The sequence below is a fragment of the Olea europaea genome, unplaced genomic scaffold, assembly GCF_002742605.1.
Source record: "Olea europaea var. sylvestris unplaced genomic scaffold, O_europaea_v1 scaffold2101, whole genome shotgun sequence".
NCBI classification, from domain to species: domain Eukaryota; kingdom Viridiplantae; phylum Streptophyta; class Magnoliopsida; order Lamiales; family Oleaceae; genus Olea; species Olea europaea.
The window spans coordinates 133,547-153,388 of record NW_019238950.1 but is presented as its reverse complement, the minus strand read 5'-3'; the positions used below and the strand labels follow the sequence as shown (position 1 = coordinate 153,388).

General features: G+C 35.5%; 2 protein-coding genes and 1 non-coding gene across 3 annotated transcripts in view; 1 reads left to right on the top strand and 2 right to left on the bottom strand.

Annotated features, from left to right (window-relative positions):
- Positions 1–6: 6 nt before the first annotated feature.
- On the top strand, positions 7–7,328 carry LOC111380165 (phospholipase D beta 2-like). The gene is made up of 10 exons (XM_023003654.1): positions 7–1,989; positions 2,574–2,690; positions 3,718–3,912; positions 4,005–4,253; positions 4,557–4,625; positions 4,714–4,861; positions 5,143–5,291; positions 5,575–5,745; positions 6,037–6,234; positions 6,726–7,328. The coding sequence occupies exons 1-10, from the start codon at positions 226–228 to the stop codon at positions 7,017–7,019; spliced, it is 3,354 nt and encodes a 1,117-aa protein (XP_022859422.1). The 5' UTR covers positions 7–225; the 3' UTR covers positions 7,020–7,328.
- Positions 7,329–14,324: 6,996 nt separating this feature from the next.
- TRNAL-AAG lies at positions 14,325–14,405 on the bottom strand. Its single transcript has one exon. It is a non-coding gene; the product is annotated as a tRNA-Leu (tRNA).
- A 1,750-nt stretch (positions 14,406–16,155) lies between these two features.
- LOC111380156 (ATPase GET3) overlaps positions 16,156–19,842 on the bottom strand; it is a 12,863-nt gene continuing 9,176 nt past the window's right edge. The window contains exons 4-7 of the mRNA XM_023003640.1: positions 19,302–19,412; positions 17,091–17,229; positions 16,896–17,011; positions 16,156–16,680 (exon numbers count right to left, since the gene is read on the bottom strand). Coding sequence (XP_022859408.1) covers positions 16,504–16,680; positions 16,896–17,011; positions 17,091–17,229; positions 19,302–19,412 — 543 coding nt within the window. The 3' untranslated portion in view covers positions 16,156–16,503. The remainder of the gene's footprint in view (positions 16,681–16,895; positions 17,012–17,090; positions 17,230–19,301; positions 19,413–19,842) is intronic.

Below are 19,842 nucleotides of genomic sequence, written 5' to 3'. Positions count from 1 at the left end.
GGAAAAAAAAAAAGAAGAAGCTGCGTTCTTTTCTTGACTTCTACCTTCGCCTGTATTAGAATTGCTTGTTCATTATTTGTCTAATCGATTGAGTAATGGATCTTTTCTGGGTTCAAGAAGGAGACCCTTTCGGTTCCTTTGCAATCTTTTGAGGTCGTTTGCTCAAATAGAGATTTGAGTGTATATTGAAAAGGATCAGAAGTTAAGAAATTGTTGTGTATATTAATGGATAACAATACTTACCATTCATCTCCATCACCATACCCATATAACCTCGCATATGGCTACCCTCGCGTGCCACCACCGTCAAAACAACCATACCCATCTCACAATTCTGCTCCATTCCCTACTTCCCCAGCTTCAGGTCCAGGTCCATATCCATATCCACAATATTCCCATTATCCACCACCTTACAACAATTCCAATTCTGTCACTCCAAGTTATCCATATCCCGGTCCACCACCAGCACCCCCTCAGTTGGGGCCGTTACAATACAGTTACCCCCCACCATCTTATTCTGGCCCGCCTCATTACACATACCACAGATATCCAGCTCCTTCTCCAACATCTGCCCCGCTTCAGTCTACCGTCCAAACATTTGGTAGTTTCCAATATGGTTCATCCCATTATCACCACCACCATCAGTATTCCGCAGAATTCCAGCCTCTGGATAACCAGTCTGAGACTCCACCTAGATTTAGCAGTGAATACTCCATCCACCACGATTACCAAGATAGTTCATTGTCCGTGGGTGGTTCTAAAGTGAATTATGATCGTCTTGATGATAGTTCCCCTAGTTACCCTCCACTTTACCCACCCATCGACAATCTCATGGCAAATGTGCACTTGTCTGATAGTCACCATATGGCTTCTGCCCTTGCCTCCCCTTCATCCTCATCAGTGCCTATTTCCCCTCAATCTGGACTACCAGCTAAAATGCATAATGGGAATGGTACTATGTATGGATATCCTAATACCTCCTTTTCAAGTTCGGAGGCATCTTCTATGGGCTGGGAAGAGTCCCCTTCCCATCCTACTTTGCCGCATTTGACCTCGAATGCTGATTCATCCCACGGTGAGAGTATGCAGGTTATGCTTGTTCCATCTAATAAACTGTCTTTGAAAGTTTTGCTCTTGCATGGAAATTTAGATATTTGGGTCTATGAAGCAAAAAACCTTCCAAACATGGATATGTTTCACAAAACTATAGGAGACATGTTTAACAGATTACCAGGGAATATGAGCAGCAAGATTGAAGGGCAAATAAACCGTAAGATTACAAGTGATCCTTATGTCTCCATCACTGTAGCAGGTGCTACAATCGGAAGGACTTACGTGATAACAAATAATGAAAATCCTGTATGGAAGCAACATTTCAATCTTCCTGTTGCTCATTACGCTGCTGAAGTGCTCCTTGTTGTCAAGGATGACGATGTTGTGGGATCACAGCTTATAGGGACAGTCTCTATTCCTGTAGAGCATTTATATGGAGGCACAAAAATTACAGGGTTCTTTCCTGTCCTTGGTAATAATGGGAAACCTTGCAAGTCTGGAGCTGTTTTGAGTCTCTCAATTTGTTATACTCCTATGGAGCAATTGAGCATTTACCACCATGGAATTGGAGCCGGTCCTGATTATAATGGAGTTCCTGGGACGTATTTTCCGCTTAGGAGAGGCGGAATTGTCACCCTCTATCAGGATGCTCACGTACCTGATGGATTCCTCCCAAATTTGAAGCTTGATAATGGGATGAAATATGTGCACGGGAAATGCTGGCGGGAAATCTTTAATGCAATATGTCAAGCTCGATTTTTGATTTATATTGCTGGATGGTCAGTGTGGCACAACGTTAGACTAGTTAGGGACGATAATTCTGTGTCAGGTTGCACTCTGGGAGAACTTCTGAAGTCAAAGTCACGGGAAGGAGTGAGGGTGCTGCTTCTCGTATGGGATGATCCTACATCAAGAAGCATACTTGGGTACAAAACAGTAAGCATTTATCTTGTAGTAAATGGGTGAATATCTATATTATCAAGATGCATGCCTGGGGATTAATAGAGATTTATCAGAATCTTTATCTATTTTTAATGTTTGTCTACATATCTCCAAGAGATTGAGGTCGTATTTGCTATTTAAGATACAAATGTCTTTGGGCAATACAGGGATACCCATTGGAGCAAGTATAGAAATGCTTTAGGACATATTTCTTTTGCAGTCAAATGGTCCTGAAGACAAGTTTAGTTTTCCGGTGCTTGTCCAATTGAATTTGATTTAGTTAACTGTTAAATTAAAACCTTCCATGGCTATTTATTGAAAGTAAAAAGGAAAGAAAATAAAGAAAGAACCTCTTAAACTTACGAATTGACAGCATCCTTGTAGAATTTATTGTCTCCATTGCTGTTCAATTATGATTTTCGTTCGTAGTTTTTATGGGAACTTTAGAGGCATATTTACCTTGAATGTGTATATAGATCCTAGAGTCTATTATTATGTGATTGAAAATGTTTATTCTTCACTAACTATGTTCATTTTTCAGTTTTAAAAATGATATTCTTATTAAAACTTATATGTAGGATGGAGTCATGCAAACTCACGATGAAGAAACTCGTCGTTTCTTCAAACATTCTTCTGTGCAAGTGCTGCTTTGTCCTCGAGCAGCTGGGAAGCGTCACAGCTGGATGAAGCAGAGGGTATGTTAACTGTTCATTATTTTGGGATACATGTTCATTGTACTTTTGGATAATCCTTTTATATCACATGTCTATTGTCAGATTGGCTCGCTGCATCTTATGTAAATTTATGTATTGTTTGGGCTATTTTGGTAAGAGAAATTGGAAACGCCTGTTTTAACTATATTTTATTAAGAACTTATGAGTATTGGAGGGGACAGTTGGTCCCCTATCATTTTCATACATTTTGTTTGGGCATTTCGCGTGTTATTTCAAGTTGGTTTAGTCCATATTAAGGGAGGAGATGCTGCTGGAACTTTGTTAAATATTTTACAAGTACTATTCAAGTCACATTTAGCCTCGATGATGGGTCTGGCACCTAGTTGATATCCATCATTGGCACACGTCAAGTCTTGGGTGTCTTATCTATTCTCGCTGGTGGATTTTGAATCATATGTCCTGCTATAAGTGTATGTTATTGTAATTTCTCATCCCTTATCTAACAGAAATCTTCTACTAAAATGCATGAACAATTCCAAAATGCAACATTACAATTGATTAGGATGCCCCTATAGAGTTGATGCAAAAATGGGGTGATGAATTGTATATATGTGCAAATACCACATGAGCTCAGAAGATCATATTTTTGGGGATAGAAACTGCCTTCTGAAGTTTTGATCAGTGATTATCAGGTTTTGCAGTTATTTCCTAAGTTGTTTCCAATCAATTTCTTGTTTAGAAATTTTTTGGATATACACATGTTTGCCAATTTTTTTATTATGGCTATTATGGCATTTCATAGTTCATTAACCGTGTATGGAGTAGCACATCATTTGTAAAAATATTCCTGAAATCCCCATTTATTAGTATCTCGGTGATGGCAAGAAATGAAAAGCATATCTTAAATACAAACTGCTAAGGAAATTTGCCTTTTTCCCTTTTTATGCTTTCCTTTCTATGTTCCGATCTTTTACGTTTTATCTAATACAGTTTCTGAATGTGAAAATGAATCTTTAGTTGTACTAGTGTCTAACTTTTTAATGATTAGGAAGTTGAAGCCATTTACACCCACCATCAGAAAACTGTGATAGTGGATACTGATGCTGGAAATAATCGAAGAAAAATCATTTCATTTCTTGGAGGGCTAGACTTGTGTGATGGCCGATATGATACTCCTCAGCATTCTTTATTTAGAACACTGCATACTTGGCACTCTGATGACTATCGCAACCCCACTTATACGGTAATTATTTTTCGTCCACAATTTGGTCGTTATGCACATCATTTTGTACAATAGTTCAATGTTGTTTTAAATACAATTTTGTTCCCTTACAGGGTAATGTTTCTGGTTGTCCAAGAGAACCATGGCATGACTTGCACTGTAAAATCGATGGCCCAGCAGCATATGATGTTCTGACCAATTTCGAGGAACGATGGTTGAAGGCTTCAAAGCCCCATGGGATAAAAAAATTGAAGATGGCATATGATGATGCTTTGCTCCGAATAGAAAGAATACCCGAAATACTAGGAATTTCTGATGCTCCTTGTGTAAAAGATGATGATCCTGAAGGTTGGCATGTTCAGGTAAACTGGTGCCAAGGAGTTGTTTGAATTCAAAGCATTAGAAACTATGAATAGAACGTGACCCAAAGACTGAACTAAATTATGTAACTAGCATAATTGCTCTCTCATAATTACAGAGAGGAAGACCCAATTTATAGGGTTACTAGTAACCACGAAAGGAAAGGTTCTACACTATTTATGCACCAAATTTATAGGGAAATAACCATACGTGATTTTGAAATATGACTATCATGGAATTGTTGGGATTGCAAAGTTGCATTGGATGGACAATGTGCTAATTGTCTGTACTATTCTTTTGTGCAGGTGTTTCGTTCAATAGATTCAAATTCTGTCAAAGACTTCCCAAAGGATCCTAAAGAGGCTACATTAAGGGTGAGCTAATTTAAGTAACACTCTTTGCTCTGAAAGTTATCGGTTTACAACTGCCTCTCTAAAAATTAATCATGTTTTTATGCAACAGAACTTGGTTTGTGGGAAGAATGTACTTATAGATATGAGCATACATACAGCATATGTAAAGGCCATCCGTGCTGCTCAACATTTCATTTATATTGAAAATCAGTACTTCATTGGGTCCTCATACAACTGGAATCAATATAAGGATCTTGGTAAGGAACAGTTGTCACGTTGTATTTTAATTAATAATATATGAAGAGAGCAGGTTGTTTATTTTACTACATGTCAGACTGTTTCATTGTTGAAGCATGTATGACCTATTATACATATGTGTACTTTTATCTTGTGGACCCAACTCCTCCTGGGTTTTGATGATTTAGTCATCTATGGTGACAATTTAACTGCCCATCTAAAGATGGTGACTTGTGTTGGCATATTCTTTAGATTACTCCCCCATGGGCAAACATGAAAAAAAAAAATCTATTTTCTGCAGGTGCTAATAATTTGATTCCAATGGAAATTGCCCTCAAAATCGCCGACAAAATAAGAGCACATGAGAGGTTTGCAGCATATATTGTCATTCCAATGTGGCCAGAGGGTAATCCAACAGGTGCTGCTACACAAAGAATTTTGTTTTGGCAGGTGTGCTCTAATTGCTTGTTGCATTCAATAAATTTCAAAGTTACATCATCCATTCATTTTCCATCACATACTAGAACACGCTTTAAAGCATACGATCAAGAGTCTTTGGAGTTCAGAGTGATTGCAATTTATTTTTCAAATGAATTCACTACTGATATAATAGAAAACAATTAGCTATCTAATAACAAGCATATAATTCTTAAAGTTATCTCATTATTAGGTATTATTAACATGTTTTTTTTATTTATTTTATTTATTTATCTTTTTTTGGCCAATATTCTAGAATAAAACAATGCAAATGATGTACGAGACCATTTACAAGGCTTTGGTAGAGGTAGGACTTGAGGATGCGTACTCACCACAAGATTATTTGAACTTCTACTGTCTTGGCAATCGTGAGGCTCTTGATGTTGGTAAACCAACCGAGAGTCACAATGCAACAAACAGTCCTCAGGTATAATGTTTTCTGGGTGATATATATAGGCATATACTTATTAAGAATCCTGATTACTCTTCAATCTTGTAGTCTCGGAAACAATTTTGTTTGTTCTATAATTTGGGTAGAACAGAACAAACTACGTACGAGAATTTTATCCAGATCAGCTGTATTTTTATGTTGTCTAATACAAATTGTAAATATGGATGCTTATTTGGGCTCTTAAATTTGCTTGCTTTTGAGGTATTTTATCATTTGAGATTTTTTGTGTCAATATATATGCAAGTTTCTGTAACATTTTTGTTTCAGGGATTCAGTCGGAAATACAGAAGATTCATGATATATGTCCATTCAAAAGGAATGATAGTAGATGATGAGTATGTGATATTGGGGTCTGCAAATATCAATGAACGGTCCTTGGAGGGTACTAGGGACACAGAGATTGCTATGGGGGCCTATCAACCTCATCACACATGGGCAAGAAAACTATCGAGTCCACATGGACAGGTAACTAAAGTATATTTCAAAAATGGTGCTGCTTAATTTAAATATCAGTAGGTTACGCAGATCAACCAAGGGATATAAACTGAGATCTTCAAATGCTTTCCATGAACTGAAACATTTTAACATAAGACACTAATCCACCTAGATATGTTGGCCATAATAAGAGGAAGCCTGGGCATATTCCCTTCTCTCAAAAAATAGGCCATCCAAATTTTTACGATCTTCAACCTACCAAAAATTTTTTTTTAGATCTTCAATTCTCAAAACAAGAATGACAGAGAATTCAATCCTAGTACTTCATCCTATGTGACCGACCATGTCTCAAAACGTGAAAAATTGAAATGCTTAATTTTTCAAATGCCTTTTTCATAAAGCACTTTTTTCATAAAGCAAATGATTCGACTTCCCTTGAAGAAGTCCATATATAAATGTTTCTACATTTTTTTTCTCTGAATTTCACTATCTGAACCTCATTTTGAAATGAATATATGTAGATATATGGATATAGAATGTCTCTTTGGGCTGAGCATCTTGGAGTTTTAGAGGACTGCTATACCCGGCCAGAGTCTGTAGAATGCGTCCGAAAGGTTAGATCAATGGGTGAGGCAAACTGGAAGCAATTTAAATCTAATGAGATCTCGGAAATGAGAGGACACCTTCTGAAGTATCCAGTTGAAGTTGATAGGAAGGGCAAAGTGAAGCCCCTGAATGGATGTGAGACTTTTCCTGATGTTGGAGGAAGTATAGTGGGCTCATTCATTGCCATTCAAGAAAACTTGACGATCTAAATTCTCTGTTATCCAATTCATGAATCACAAGAAGCATTCATATCCATATGATTCAGGGAATCAGTGTTGAAGAAGGTGCTTTTTTGGGGCTATAGTTTTTTGGTTGTGAAGAGAGAGAAGTGATCGGTCATATTAATAGAAATTGTAAAGCAATCTTTTTTTTTCTTATTGATATACATCATAACCTCACAGTCCAACTTTTATTGAATCATCAGGCAGTTGTAATTGGCAGAGTAATGAAGGTTAGAGTTGAAGGATTTTGTTTTTCTCCTGTTTTGTCAGTTTGGAGTAATAGAATGTTTTACACCTCGTCTAATGACTCCAATCTATGAAACATCTTGAGATGTTTTAATCCTTTCTTGAAACAGAATCAGCAGTCTCACGAGAGATGAGAGTCTGGATTTATCCTGGGAAAGCAGAGAATTTTGCATGTTTAAAACTCTCCGAGTCTATTGCTGTCTCTCCTTAATTTGGTGTCAATCACATTGAGGTTGAAGCAAGCATATCGAGTACAAAGCAGGTAAGTACCAATGGTGACAATCTATGAATCCCAATGATAACAGACGAGACAATTACAATCTTTACACGTGAGTCTGTCGATCCACTTCTACACAAAGACTTCGTTGAGCAATTTCAGGCACATCCACAGATCCTTGAAGCTCCAAACCTAACAACTCGTAGGTTCCCTGAAGCTCCAAACCTGCAACAACTCGTAGGTTCTCTCTATTCCCTTCCAATATATTTCCGACCAGATTACCCCCTCGTTCGAGAACGGAGCATCTTCATCAATGACACAAGGGGGATAATTTAGAGAGAACCGATGAGAATTAAGATTCTTCCAGGCAAATTCTTGAGAGAAGCAATTTCAGCCAATCTTCCTGAGACTTGCATGTGTGGGGTGGGGGGAAGGATCTCAAGATCCTTTTTATTTTTTTTATTTTTTTTATTTTTTTTTTTAAATAAATGTAAAATTTTATTGATCAAAATTGTGTACGAGCAATCAGACAAGAAGTAAAATATAACTACTTTGAGCATACCCGAACAATCCAAAGAAAAGATGTACAAACAATAAGAACTATAGTCCCAAAATCAACGATTCATAATGTATCAAAACATGCGGGTACAAAGTAAATATAACATTGTACACGTGTGTTTTAATAAATCTTACAATGCTATCTACTTGTGGGCAAAGATTCTTAAAAATCTTTCTATTTCGTGCCATCCAAATATAGTAAATGGTGCTTGCAAGCACAATTTTTTTTACTTACTTTGCCAAGATGTTCCTTGGACCTCCTTTTTTATCCATTTCAAAGCACTCAGAATTGTAGTCATCGATCTCCTAATCCCCATCCAATCTTTAATCTTCATCCATATATTAGATGTGAATGAACATTTAAAAAATAGATGTTATCCATTTTCAAAATGTGACCCACAAAAAGCACAATTTTTGTCAATTTTAAGGTATGGCAACCTATCCTTTGTAATTAGTTTCGACTGATTACAAAGGATAGGATAAAAGCATGTTTTGAGGTGATAAATGGTCTCCAAGCCTCCCTAGTCCAGCACCTTACCTCCCCCTTCGGCCTAAAGAAATGATAGGGAGCTTGGACAGAAAATTTTCCAGCATTATTCCAATTTGTCATTGAATTTCCAGCAACCTGGCCATTTCTGTCATTCCCAGGAATCCCTGATTTCGAACATTTTTAAGCAATGGAGATCTTCAGAGCTTGCTTCAACAGCATGATTTTTATGTAGATGCAATTACTTAAAAACAATTTTTACATATTGTCAAAGCCCGTAAAATTTCCACCACTGTATGTAGACTTGATCGGTAAATAGTTCTTTTCATCGGTCATCATTACCTTCAGAACATGCATGAATATGTTGATCCCAAAGGAGAGTTAAAGTATATGAACGATATTTTATTATAACGACAATATGGAGAAAATATTACAGCACAGCAATTTTGCTTGAACAAAATTGAAAGGGAAGACCATTATTTATAGGTACATGGTATAGCATAAAGATAAAAATAATGTGAAATAAATAAATAAATAATATATTTCCCTAAAAATCACATAAAATATAAGGAAACAAATTTTTTCACGTGAAAATAAGAAAACAATTTATTTCAAAAAAAAAAAATCCACCCTAATTTGGGTCACAAACCCAACAATTTCCACATTGACCCAAATTTTGGTGCAGCGAATGAAACTCAAAGATTTCAAATTCGTCTGCATCGAAATAGTCAATCTCCTCAACACAGTAATCAAAACTCTCTAAATCAAACCATCGTCCTCTGCAAGGTGTCTACAAGCGACACCTGAACCCAAATCCTAGGTTCGCAAAATTCCATCGAGGAATTACTGTTGACTAAACAGGGCCGAAGCATACCCTATAGTAGAAATCATATCATATGCTAGATTAGAAGGCCCCTTATTATAACTATCGCCTTCAACGTCCCCAAAAGCATCACAAACATTATTGACACCATGGTACCTATGCTCCATGAGTCCAACCTTAGTAAATGAACACAGTGTATCTGATGAAATTTGTGGCAAAGTGGAATCACCAATGCTTCCCTGAACAATGTTCTCAATCGACTTAGAGCCGTCACAAAAGGTATTGTGCCAAATTGAATATCAACCACTGTACTGAACTTGTCCCGATGTCTCTTAACTGATTTTACACTTTCCAGCAAGATGTACAATTGAGACTTCTTCCGTCCCTCAAATACAAACTGGACACCATTCGAGCCTTCAAAACTCCACTCCACCATATAATTTATACCCTTTTGCATCCAGAGTACTAAGTGAGATGAGATTCCTTTTAAGGTCTGGAACATCTCGAATATGATCAATTGTTTTGATTATCCCATCCTGTAGCCTAAATTTGATTTGACCGATTCCAGCAATACAGCAAGATTGGTTGTTTCCCATTACAACTCCACCTTGCTGAATAGCCTCATATGTCTGAAAGAAATTCCGATTAGAATACATATGATGCGAACATGTCGAATCGAGAATCCACTCCTCGTCAGGCCTAGATTCTATCTCAGATACCATGGTGAACATCACATCTCCTCCATCTGAAAAATTCTCAACTACATTTGCTTTGTCTAAAGTCAAAGGTTGTGCTCCATGATTTGCTGTTAAATCACCTTTAGTTTGCAACTTATCACAATCCTTCCGAATAAGTCCCTTACATCTGCAGTAGAAGCAAAACAAATTGCTGTTATTCTTCGATCTGTCCCTTCATCGACCATTATGAGATACAAGAGCTTCCTCATCCCTCGATGTAGCTCCAATCAAATGCTTCAACTTTTTCTTTGAGTGCAAAGCATCATATACGTCATCTTCTAATCAAAGAATCCCGGTTATACAAAATAGTATCCCGAAGCGATGCATAAGAATCAAGTAGCGAACATAACAGAATCAAGACAAGATCCTCTTCATCGTACTTAACCTCCAACGTCTTCAAATTTGTGACAATTTCCTTGAACACGATAAAAATGGTCTTCCAACGACCCTCTTTTCGCCATGCAATGGGAATATAGCTTCTGTTTTAGAGCCAGTTTACTGGTAAGACTCTTGATCATACATAACTACTCCAGTTTCAACCACAAAACAGCTGTTATTTTGTCCTTTAAGACATCTTGCAGAATATTGTTGGATAGATGAAGATAAATCAACGACAAAACCTTCTGATTCCTTCATTGTTTCTCCTTTATTGTCCAATTAGTTGGCATCTTCTCAAAATCCAGCAACACATCCTCTAAATTCAACTGCGCCAAAATAGCTCTTATCTTTACTAATCACAAAGAAAACCTTGTATTGTGATCCAATTGCTGAATATCATATTTCAAAGTAGTCATCTCTGAAAAACTTCAACCAATCCACAACAAGAACCAAACTTTGATACCACTTGTTGATCCCAAAGGAGACGAAATGATTGAGATTAATGACGCCATATGAATTATGTAACAAGATAAAAAAGATGAAACAAGATTAAAGTAAAAAGTAGAAGAGAGTTAAAGTAGAGGAACGATATTTTATTATAAAGACAATATGGAGAGAAAATTACAACATAACAATTTTGCTCGAACAAAGCTGAAAGAGAAAATCATTGTTTATAGGTACATGGTATAGCATAAAGATAGAAATAATGTGAAATAAGAAATTAATATATTTCCATGAAAATCACTTGAAATATAAGAAAACAAATTTTTCCATATGAAAATAAAGAAACAATTTATATCTAAAAAAATCCACCCTAATTTGGGTTACAAACCCAACAAAATAATTATGCACAAACCATCACATTTTTCCTTGCTTCGAACTATATGAAATTAAGAGGAAAGAAATGATGGCAAATGGCCGGCTGATGTTCTTACGTAGCCAATGAGACGTTCCGAGAAGTTGCAGGCCCATACTAACAATATGATTAACGGAACCAAAAGCTAGCACTACAGAACTAAAAATACTCGGAACAATTTCGACACCCTTTTGTTTATTAAATAAATTCTGATTATTGGGTCCTGGAGGTCCAGAATTTAGTCTGGTGTAAGTTGGAATATCTGGATATCAGAAAAAAAAAATTTTGATTACGTATTTTTTCTGCACACAGGTTTCTGAGTAACTTAGGGACAATAAGAGAGAAGAACTAGATAGAGATTGACACAAGGATTGGCCCAATTTCATTCTTGGAAGCAAGGTCCAATGGGCATATCAGCACACAATCTAACGCACTTTGAACATATATGCCCCAGTGGGATTAAAGTTATATTTTTAGAGCCTGTTTGAGTCACATTATTTTAAAAAAATACATTTTTAAACAGTAATTTGACATCATTTCAACCACACATTCTTCAATAAAATAATATTACATGCAAATAAAAAAAATTTCTTTATTTTTTAACCACACATTTCCCATCAATCTACTATTCAAGAATGCATTATTACCCAAATAATGTGGCTCAAACACCCCCTTAGTAAATTTTGGTAAAACTAGTTACACTTGAATGTGCATTTAATGTTATTCTAAAATACTTTATAAATGTTGTAAATGTAATGTTTAATAGCAATTTATTGGGAAGATTTGATGAGTTTGAAATGAACTAAAGAAAATAAAATTTAGAGTAAAATGCAAAAAGTTAAAGATCATCAAATGGAATATGTGTCTAACTTTACATCTCTAGCTGCTTTGCTTTGAATCTCAATTAAATATGGAAGAGGGTGAAAAAAGTAAAAATTGTGGAACCAGGATTGGGGGCATATCTATTCATATTCTGCCAATCAAGTTTGTTTGCATCATAGCAAAATGTAACATTGGATTGACTTTGGTAAAATAAATGGTAACTTCTTATGAAACACTACCAGGCTTCCGCACTCCAAGGTCTCACCGTTATCATTCAAAAAAAAAATAAATAAATAAATAAATAAAAAATAATAATAAAATAAAAAAATAAAAATGAAAAATTGTTAGGCCATAGAATGTGTTAAATGAATGCCCATTACCATACAGAAAACAACAAGGGCAACAGAAATTAAATCGACCTTACTATGAAATTTGCAAAAGAGTTGTGATCTACCCAGGGGCAGAAGAAGAGCTTGCAGGCATTATGCAACGTATGATATTATGAGGTCATGACTTGTAAACCACAAATATATGTTATTTATTTAAAACACATTTTTTCCCCATGAAGAAATTTCATTGGGTGTTAAAATTTGGCTTTGCATAATGAAAAATGTCACCATTTAAATTTTCTATCAAAAATGTCAATTTAGGACATTTTTGACCCTATGAATTATTTGAATACCTTATATATTAATTTTTAAGCAGGGGCCTACAAATTATGAATTTGCACAATAGATCTCCGTCTCCAACACCAAATCCGTTGTTGAAAACTTGGACAATTTTTTTGTTTTGTTTTTGTTTTCCTTTCACAATGTGGCGAAGGGTGCCGATGGCGTCCAACAGCGAGCGACCGCCACTGCTGCAGCAATACAGGGCCGTTGCTGCAGCAGTACAGCAGCAACGAGCAACCGCCGCTGCTGCAGCATTACAAGGCTACTGCTCTGGGCGACGGCTGTGAGCGCCGCTGCCTTTCCTTGCCACCGGCGGCCATTATTGTCGCCTTATATATATATTTTATTATTATTTATTTATTATTTATTTTTTTGCTCCAAAATTTATAATCTTTTAAAGTCAAAAACAGAATTTTTAAAATTTAAAATAAGGGTAAGTTGGACATTTTCCACAAAAAAAAAGTGATATTTTTCATAAAATTAGGTGCACAAGTAAATTTTTTGTGCATTATAAAAAAAAAAAGTGACATTTTTGATAAATCTCCTTTTTCCATTTATAAGCCCCTCCCATCTGTACTTATTTAGACCTGGACAGAACTGGAAGAGACGGGAGCAATTTGACCATATTGGGTCTGTATTACCCCCATAAACCAGCTAAGCCAATGAATAGTGCACACATTACAGAATTTATAAACCATAAACCTGCATATACCAATATTATCATATGCACATGAGAAGACAAACTCTTGTATTTTCAAATTTTCATCAATTAAAAAGGCGGCAATTATGAGCTCAAATTGCTTATAAACTGGTAGTAATTCGTCCCATTGCAGGATATTAGCTTAGAATCATAGGCGCTTAAAGATCCCTCGATTAATATTGTTTAAACCCCATTTCCTCTGTTTTAGAAGCAAAATTCATTTAATATCTGCAGAAATTATACTGCGATTTTGAATTAACCTCGGATTAGAACATGGTTAATTTGGGGTATTTTTATTTGTTAGCCCATCTTCTATGACGTTATTGTCAAAATACATTTCTCCCTTCTTTGGAAAAAGCCTTCTTGTCAGAAGAATTCTTGACATGGACTTTGACAGCCTTTTACAGCCCCGGGCCCTGTATGAAAGGAAGAAGTGGCCCCACCCCCAAATGTGAGGATCGGTTATGGCATTTGTTGTCCTTTTTCTGGCACTGCACCTCTGTCCCTCTTCTTTTCAATCATACATTCAAACCCAAAATTTCTCCAAAACAATCTCAATTAATCTCTTATTCCAAAATATATTTTTGAATAAAAATGAGGCTTATGCATGCTTTCATGTATTGGTGTTGCATACTTACAATTTTTTATTTTTTTTTTTGTAGATAAATAGTCAAAATGGCCGTCCTGTTAAAATTAATACATAAGTCAGACTGAATTATTAAAACCATGTATAAATTTGTACCCAAATAATATCCCAAAATAATTCACACAAAAAAAAAAAAAAAAAAAAGGGACAATTGTTGAGAGTGGGATTTGAACCCACGCCCTTTCGGACCAGAACCTTAATCTGGCGCCTTAGACCAACTCGGCCATCTCAACAGGTGGTGATGTCTTCGCTTCTTTACATACATGAACAAAAAGACTTAATAAATGGAATTCGTAATCAACCGGGCGACGATCTAATGCAATTATGCAGAGCTATGGTTCCCTTCTTGAACCAATCAAGAAGAATTGCTCACTAGTTTAACTCTAATTGATTCTTGAAATATTTCGAACATATATAAGAACAAAAAACTCATAAAATTCATTTGCAAAACAAACATGTGAAAGTATTTTCAAAACCTCAAAATGTTATTCTTTCAAGTGATAAAATATTTTCTAACTAGCAGTCTCCTATTGGCCGTTTCTTTTTCACTTGGACTTGTGTTTCTTTACACTATTATGGGCCGTTGATTTGAATAAATGGCCTAGATTTAGATCTCTTTTTCTAATATGGTTCAGGTTCGAGTTTTGAGAGAGAGACTTCATTATTCTTCACTTGGCATTTTCTTCTTCTCTCCCTCTCTGGGGATTTCGATGCCGTGGTCTAGTGATATCTTTAGATCAAGTTTGGTTCCTTTTTTCGACGTTATTATCTGTGGTTTGGCCTGTATTTGTGGCTGGTGATTTGGTGGTTTGTAGTGTGTTATATACCAGTATTTTGTGTTTTTCCAGCAACGTTTGTGGCCTCTTTGATCGGGTTTTAAACTTTAAAGCAGATACTATTCTTGAGTCCAAATCAGGCGTCGATTAGGAGATGATTTTGTGAAGTCTTTTGTTAGACCGATGATCTGTAGATGGTTTTGGTTGAGATCTGAATCTTGTAATCAAACTGTTGCTCTCTCTTGGGTGATTTTTGCATAGTGATGGGCTTGATTTTTTACTTCTGAGTCCCCCAGATAAAACTTGACCGAACTGAGTAAACAATTTATGGTGTTCTTTATTTTTTGCACTGTATTCTTTACTGCTATGTTCGATTTTTGGTGACTACAATCACATATTGGAATAAAAATCCCAACAAAACAAAATCGCTTCATGGTGAATCATGCGCATTAGTAAATCCAACTCAACTATTGGTACTCGGTAATTTTTCTAAAATGAATAGTGTTGTTTAACTTTTCATTCAAAAGATATTCATTTGGATCATCAACTGTACAACATAATACAGAGGTTCAAGGACGAACCCCAAACTATGATTCAATGAGAGTGAGACCAAAATAGGCTAAAATAAATTTAAAAAAAATCAATAAAAAAATCTGAAAATTTAAATTTGAAAAACCTAATTGAAAGTTTTTGAAAATTCAACGAGGGTGATCGACCCATCTGGGCCCTTAATGTGTCCAACCCTACAAAGGTTGGAAATGATTTTAAGCCGAAGGAGGAAGACAATTTACTGTTCACATTAATCAATTACAATACCATTTGTATAATAATATTCATTATAATTTTATACTAAATTCTTTATATGGTCAAATCCGACAAGACAAACCCACTTAAAAGTAAGGGTTACGTGCATGATGATCAATATTACAAGTTAACATTCTTCAAAACAAAAATGCTAAATGGACAGGGCCTTTGGACAGGCCTGTGACAGGGAACAGCCCCAGATTTGAATCACCTGTCACAGCGCCTGTCCAAAGGCCCTGTCACTGTAGCTTCTCTCTCTTCAAAAACAGCTTGATTAGGTAGGCTGTACACGAGTCAAGACGAATGCAAGAATCAGCATCTAATTGAAGACTAGACTTGGTTTCGTATCTTACAACATGAACTGTTAATACCATAAGTTATGCGTCCTAAGTTAACAATGGACTAAAGGAAAATAAGCTCAAACGTTACTAATAAAGGCCGAACCCAGTAAAATAAATTGCTACGGTGTAACGTTCTATAAATGATACATAGTGTGACCTTTAATCGACACATTGACATTGAAAATTAGTACTTAAGCTGTAAGTCACTCTTTTTAATGATGAAACTCCCTCATTGATCATCCTCACACAGGGAAAAATAACTCACGAAACAATTATTCATTCCCTGGCAACAAATATAATTCATAATGATAACTCTTGACAGTCTAATGGGGTGTAAAATGTGCTATTACTTTTCGGAAAAGCAAAATGCCAAAGAGGAGTCAATGAAACTCCATGTCAATTTTTCTGAATCAAACCTTTTGTTTTCCTTTTCCCAGTCTCTCGAGTTCTGTTTCAGCATTCTTCAGCTCTTCTTTAAGTATCGATATTCTCTGCTCCAGCTCCTCTATAGTTCCTCGAACAATGGATGGTTGATATGGTGATAAGAAATTGGATGAAAATGCTTTCAAGGATTCAACCCCACAAACCTAGCAGATATTATCAGTTATTAGGCTAACAACACATAAATGAGAAATCATCCAGTGGGAAAATTCAAGGATTTGGAATTTTTGTACAGAGGAGAATTCGACAGTAATATATAGTGGTAAACACAAAGAAACTAAAATCTTATCTTTATACTGTCCGGTCCTATCTAGTTCCAGTAGTACTGGTCACCAAAAGTAAAATTAAAAGAATCATATACCTCTTGGGGCAGCAATGGCAACTTAGTTATGTGAAAATCATCGTACAACATGTAGAATTGATCCAAGTATTTTTGTTGCATGCGCATTCTAGCTTTGAGTAACTTGGATTCAACAGCTGAAAGAATAACTATAGTTTCAGTAAAGATATTATATAGTAAAAGAAAAGCACCATTATAACAAAAATATAAGCATACCTTCTTCATCAAAAATTACTTGATTAATAATGATATTATGTGTATCTATCTCAAATTTGGTCAGTTCCTGAACAAGTCTTTCAGTTTCGTATAGAGAGAGGAATTCCGGAATGCAAACACAGATAAATGTTGTCAAATCCTGTCCAAAAGTAGAAAATTTGATGGATCAGGAAATTTTGCTAGGTATGCATTACATATGTCAAACATTAGAAATGAAAAAAAGTTAATGATTCTCTAAGTGTATTGCTAACAAGGTATTGACCAAGCCAAATAGACTATATTGACAAAGGTCTTTCAGACAGCATTATCCAGTAGCTAAAATCAACTTCAGGGAAAAGAGTCGGCCAAAATACCAGCAACTCTCTACCACAGTACTATAGGGAAAAAGAAACAATACATATCTCTTAGAATTATATTCACTTTCCAAGTTATCATCATATTTGATGCATGTCCATATATGACAAGAAAGCCAAATGGAAAACTTCATGTGAGCCTAAAACTTTCAAGGTGACATTCTTTTGTTTTAATTCCTTAGAACCAGGAGAACATAAAATACAGTTCACTATCATAAGTTCAGGTACTTTAAGACCAGATTTTTATGAAACAATGACACAAAATACGGTTCATCATCATAAGTTCAGGTACTTTAAGATCAGATTTTAATGAAACGATGAACCATCAACTATCCATGTAATCAAGGTTGGCAGTTAAAGAAGATCATAAAACTCAAAACCCCAACATTTTTTCTATTTTTTATTTTTTTTTAAATTTATGATCTTCTTAATTCTCTACTAATGCCAATTCTTTTGTCCTAACTAATTGATCCCATTTCAGCCGGTTTTTTGGTTAATTACATGAAATTGATTATCAGACTCAATAACTGTAAAACTTAAAACCAGAAGAACAGTGGAGGATCGTTTCTGGAATTTATGATAGTCAACCCAAAAAAATACAATGTAAGTTAAAAAGGACACAATCAGAGCAGGCAAACTACACTGTTTGGGTCAAGATGGATGAAATAAGGTACATGAACAAGATTTTGACATCACTTCATCCCAGATGCCTATATCTCACTAACATATGTACATCCGGCGCTCCCAATAATTTTCCAGCTGTTCTCTTGTTTATCTTTCCCTATCAATCATCCCATGGGAAACACCATCCTTAATTCCTGAAAATGGAATTTACACCTTTATTTTCCTACAAGGCTTTCAAAGTTAACAAGGTGAGCTTAAAAATCTCCTAAATATTCAATGAAGTTTCATAAAATGACTCGAGGAAAAACAAAAATAAACAAAGAAACAAAAGAGAGGAGTTTTTTATTTTGAAAGAAGGGGAAAGGCAAATCAAACACAAACATTTAGAAAAAAACTTGTAGCTTGGTAATTTAACAGGAGGAAAAAAAACTCTTCATGAGTTTTCATATGACGTTATCATCCTTGAATTTATCAGAATGAAGCTGCTTGGCTTCCAATCTCCATTGTCGTTTTGATGAATGGATTTATCAGAATGAAGCTCCTTGGCTTCCAATCTCCATTGACGTTTTGAAGAATGGGATACGGATGGGTCACAGCATGGCTGGCTTCATTTTCATTTGTCTTTTTATTGTATTTTATTTATTATTCAAAACTAGGTGTCTTTAATTTTCTTTTAGATGTTATTTGAAATTAAGTGCCTTTCAATAATTGTTAGGAATCTAGGGACTAAGGTTGCAAATTTTATTTAGGTTCGCACTAGGTTGTTTTTTAATAAGCTGCCAAACAGTAGGTGGGCGCTGGCTATTATGTTTTTCATTGAATTTTATAGACATTTGAGCTTTTTTCCCCCTCAAATTTGTATCCAAATCAGTATATGAAGAATTAACGATTTGTTACTCTTGTGTTTGGCCAGTCTATTATGTTCTAATTGAATTTTGTAACACATCGGCATTCTTTTTTCCCCCCAATTTCAGGAATCGAAATAATCAAAAACTGGTCAATCTTGTTCTTTCCTTTTCTTAAACTTCCACTGCATAAGGTTTTCTACTAGTTCCTGAGTTTACAAGTACTCTTACATCTCTCAGCACGCCCTACAGTAAACCTTAGCACTAAATTATTTCGGAGCTGGAGTGTTTATGAGCATTTTGAATGTGTTTATACAGCCTTTCAACTAATCTCTACCAAGCAATATTACCACGGATTGTGTATTCTACAGAAAAGGAAAATATCTCACTGGATCCTTGAACTGCTTGTTGACTTGTTCAATCACATCTTTCATGCCTTCAAGCTTTCCGAACATTGCATCCTCAGCAAATTCATCACCACCACCAAGTAGACGAGTCATCTGCCACCAACTTATATATTTACATCATTAAACAAACCTGATAGAAATATACAAGAAGATAGATGCTAAAAAGTAAATAATGCACAGCAAAATCAACTTCAAATACTAAAAAGTAAATAACGCACAGCAAAATCAACTTCAAATATGATAGCAAGCATCCATAATATGCCTACTGAAATAACTGAAACTTCAAAGCCACGAACTCACTACGGAAATGTTCAGACATATATGAAAGTAACAACTAACTACAAATGATATTTGAATAGGGGGGAAAAACATAACACTGCGACAGCAGGTTCTCAGTTACACAGTATGCAGAATGGTCATTGTCTAATTTCGAGAAAGGAGGAAACAGCAATTTCAATTAGCAGTTCTAGACAAAAGATTTGACTGTCACTCCTTCATCACACAAAAAGAACAAAAGAAACGA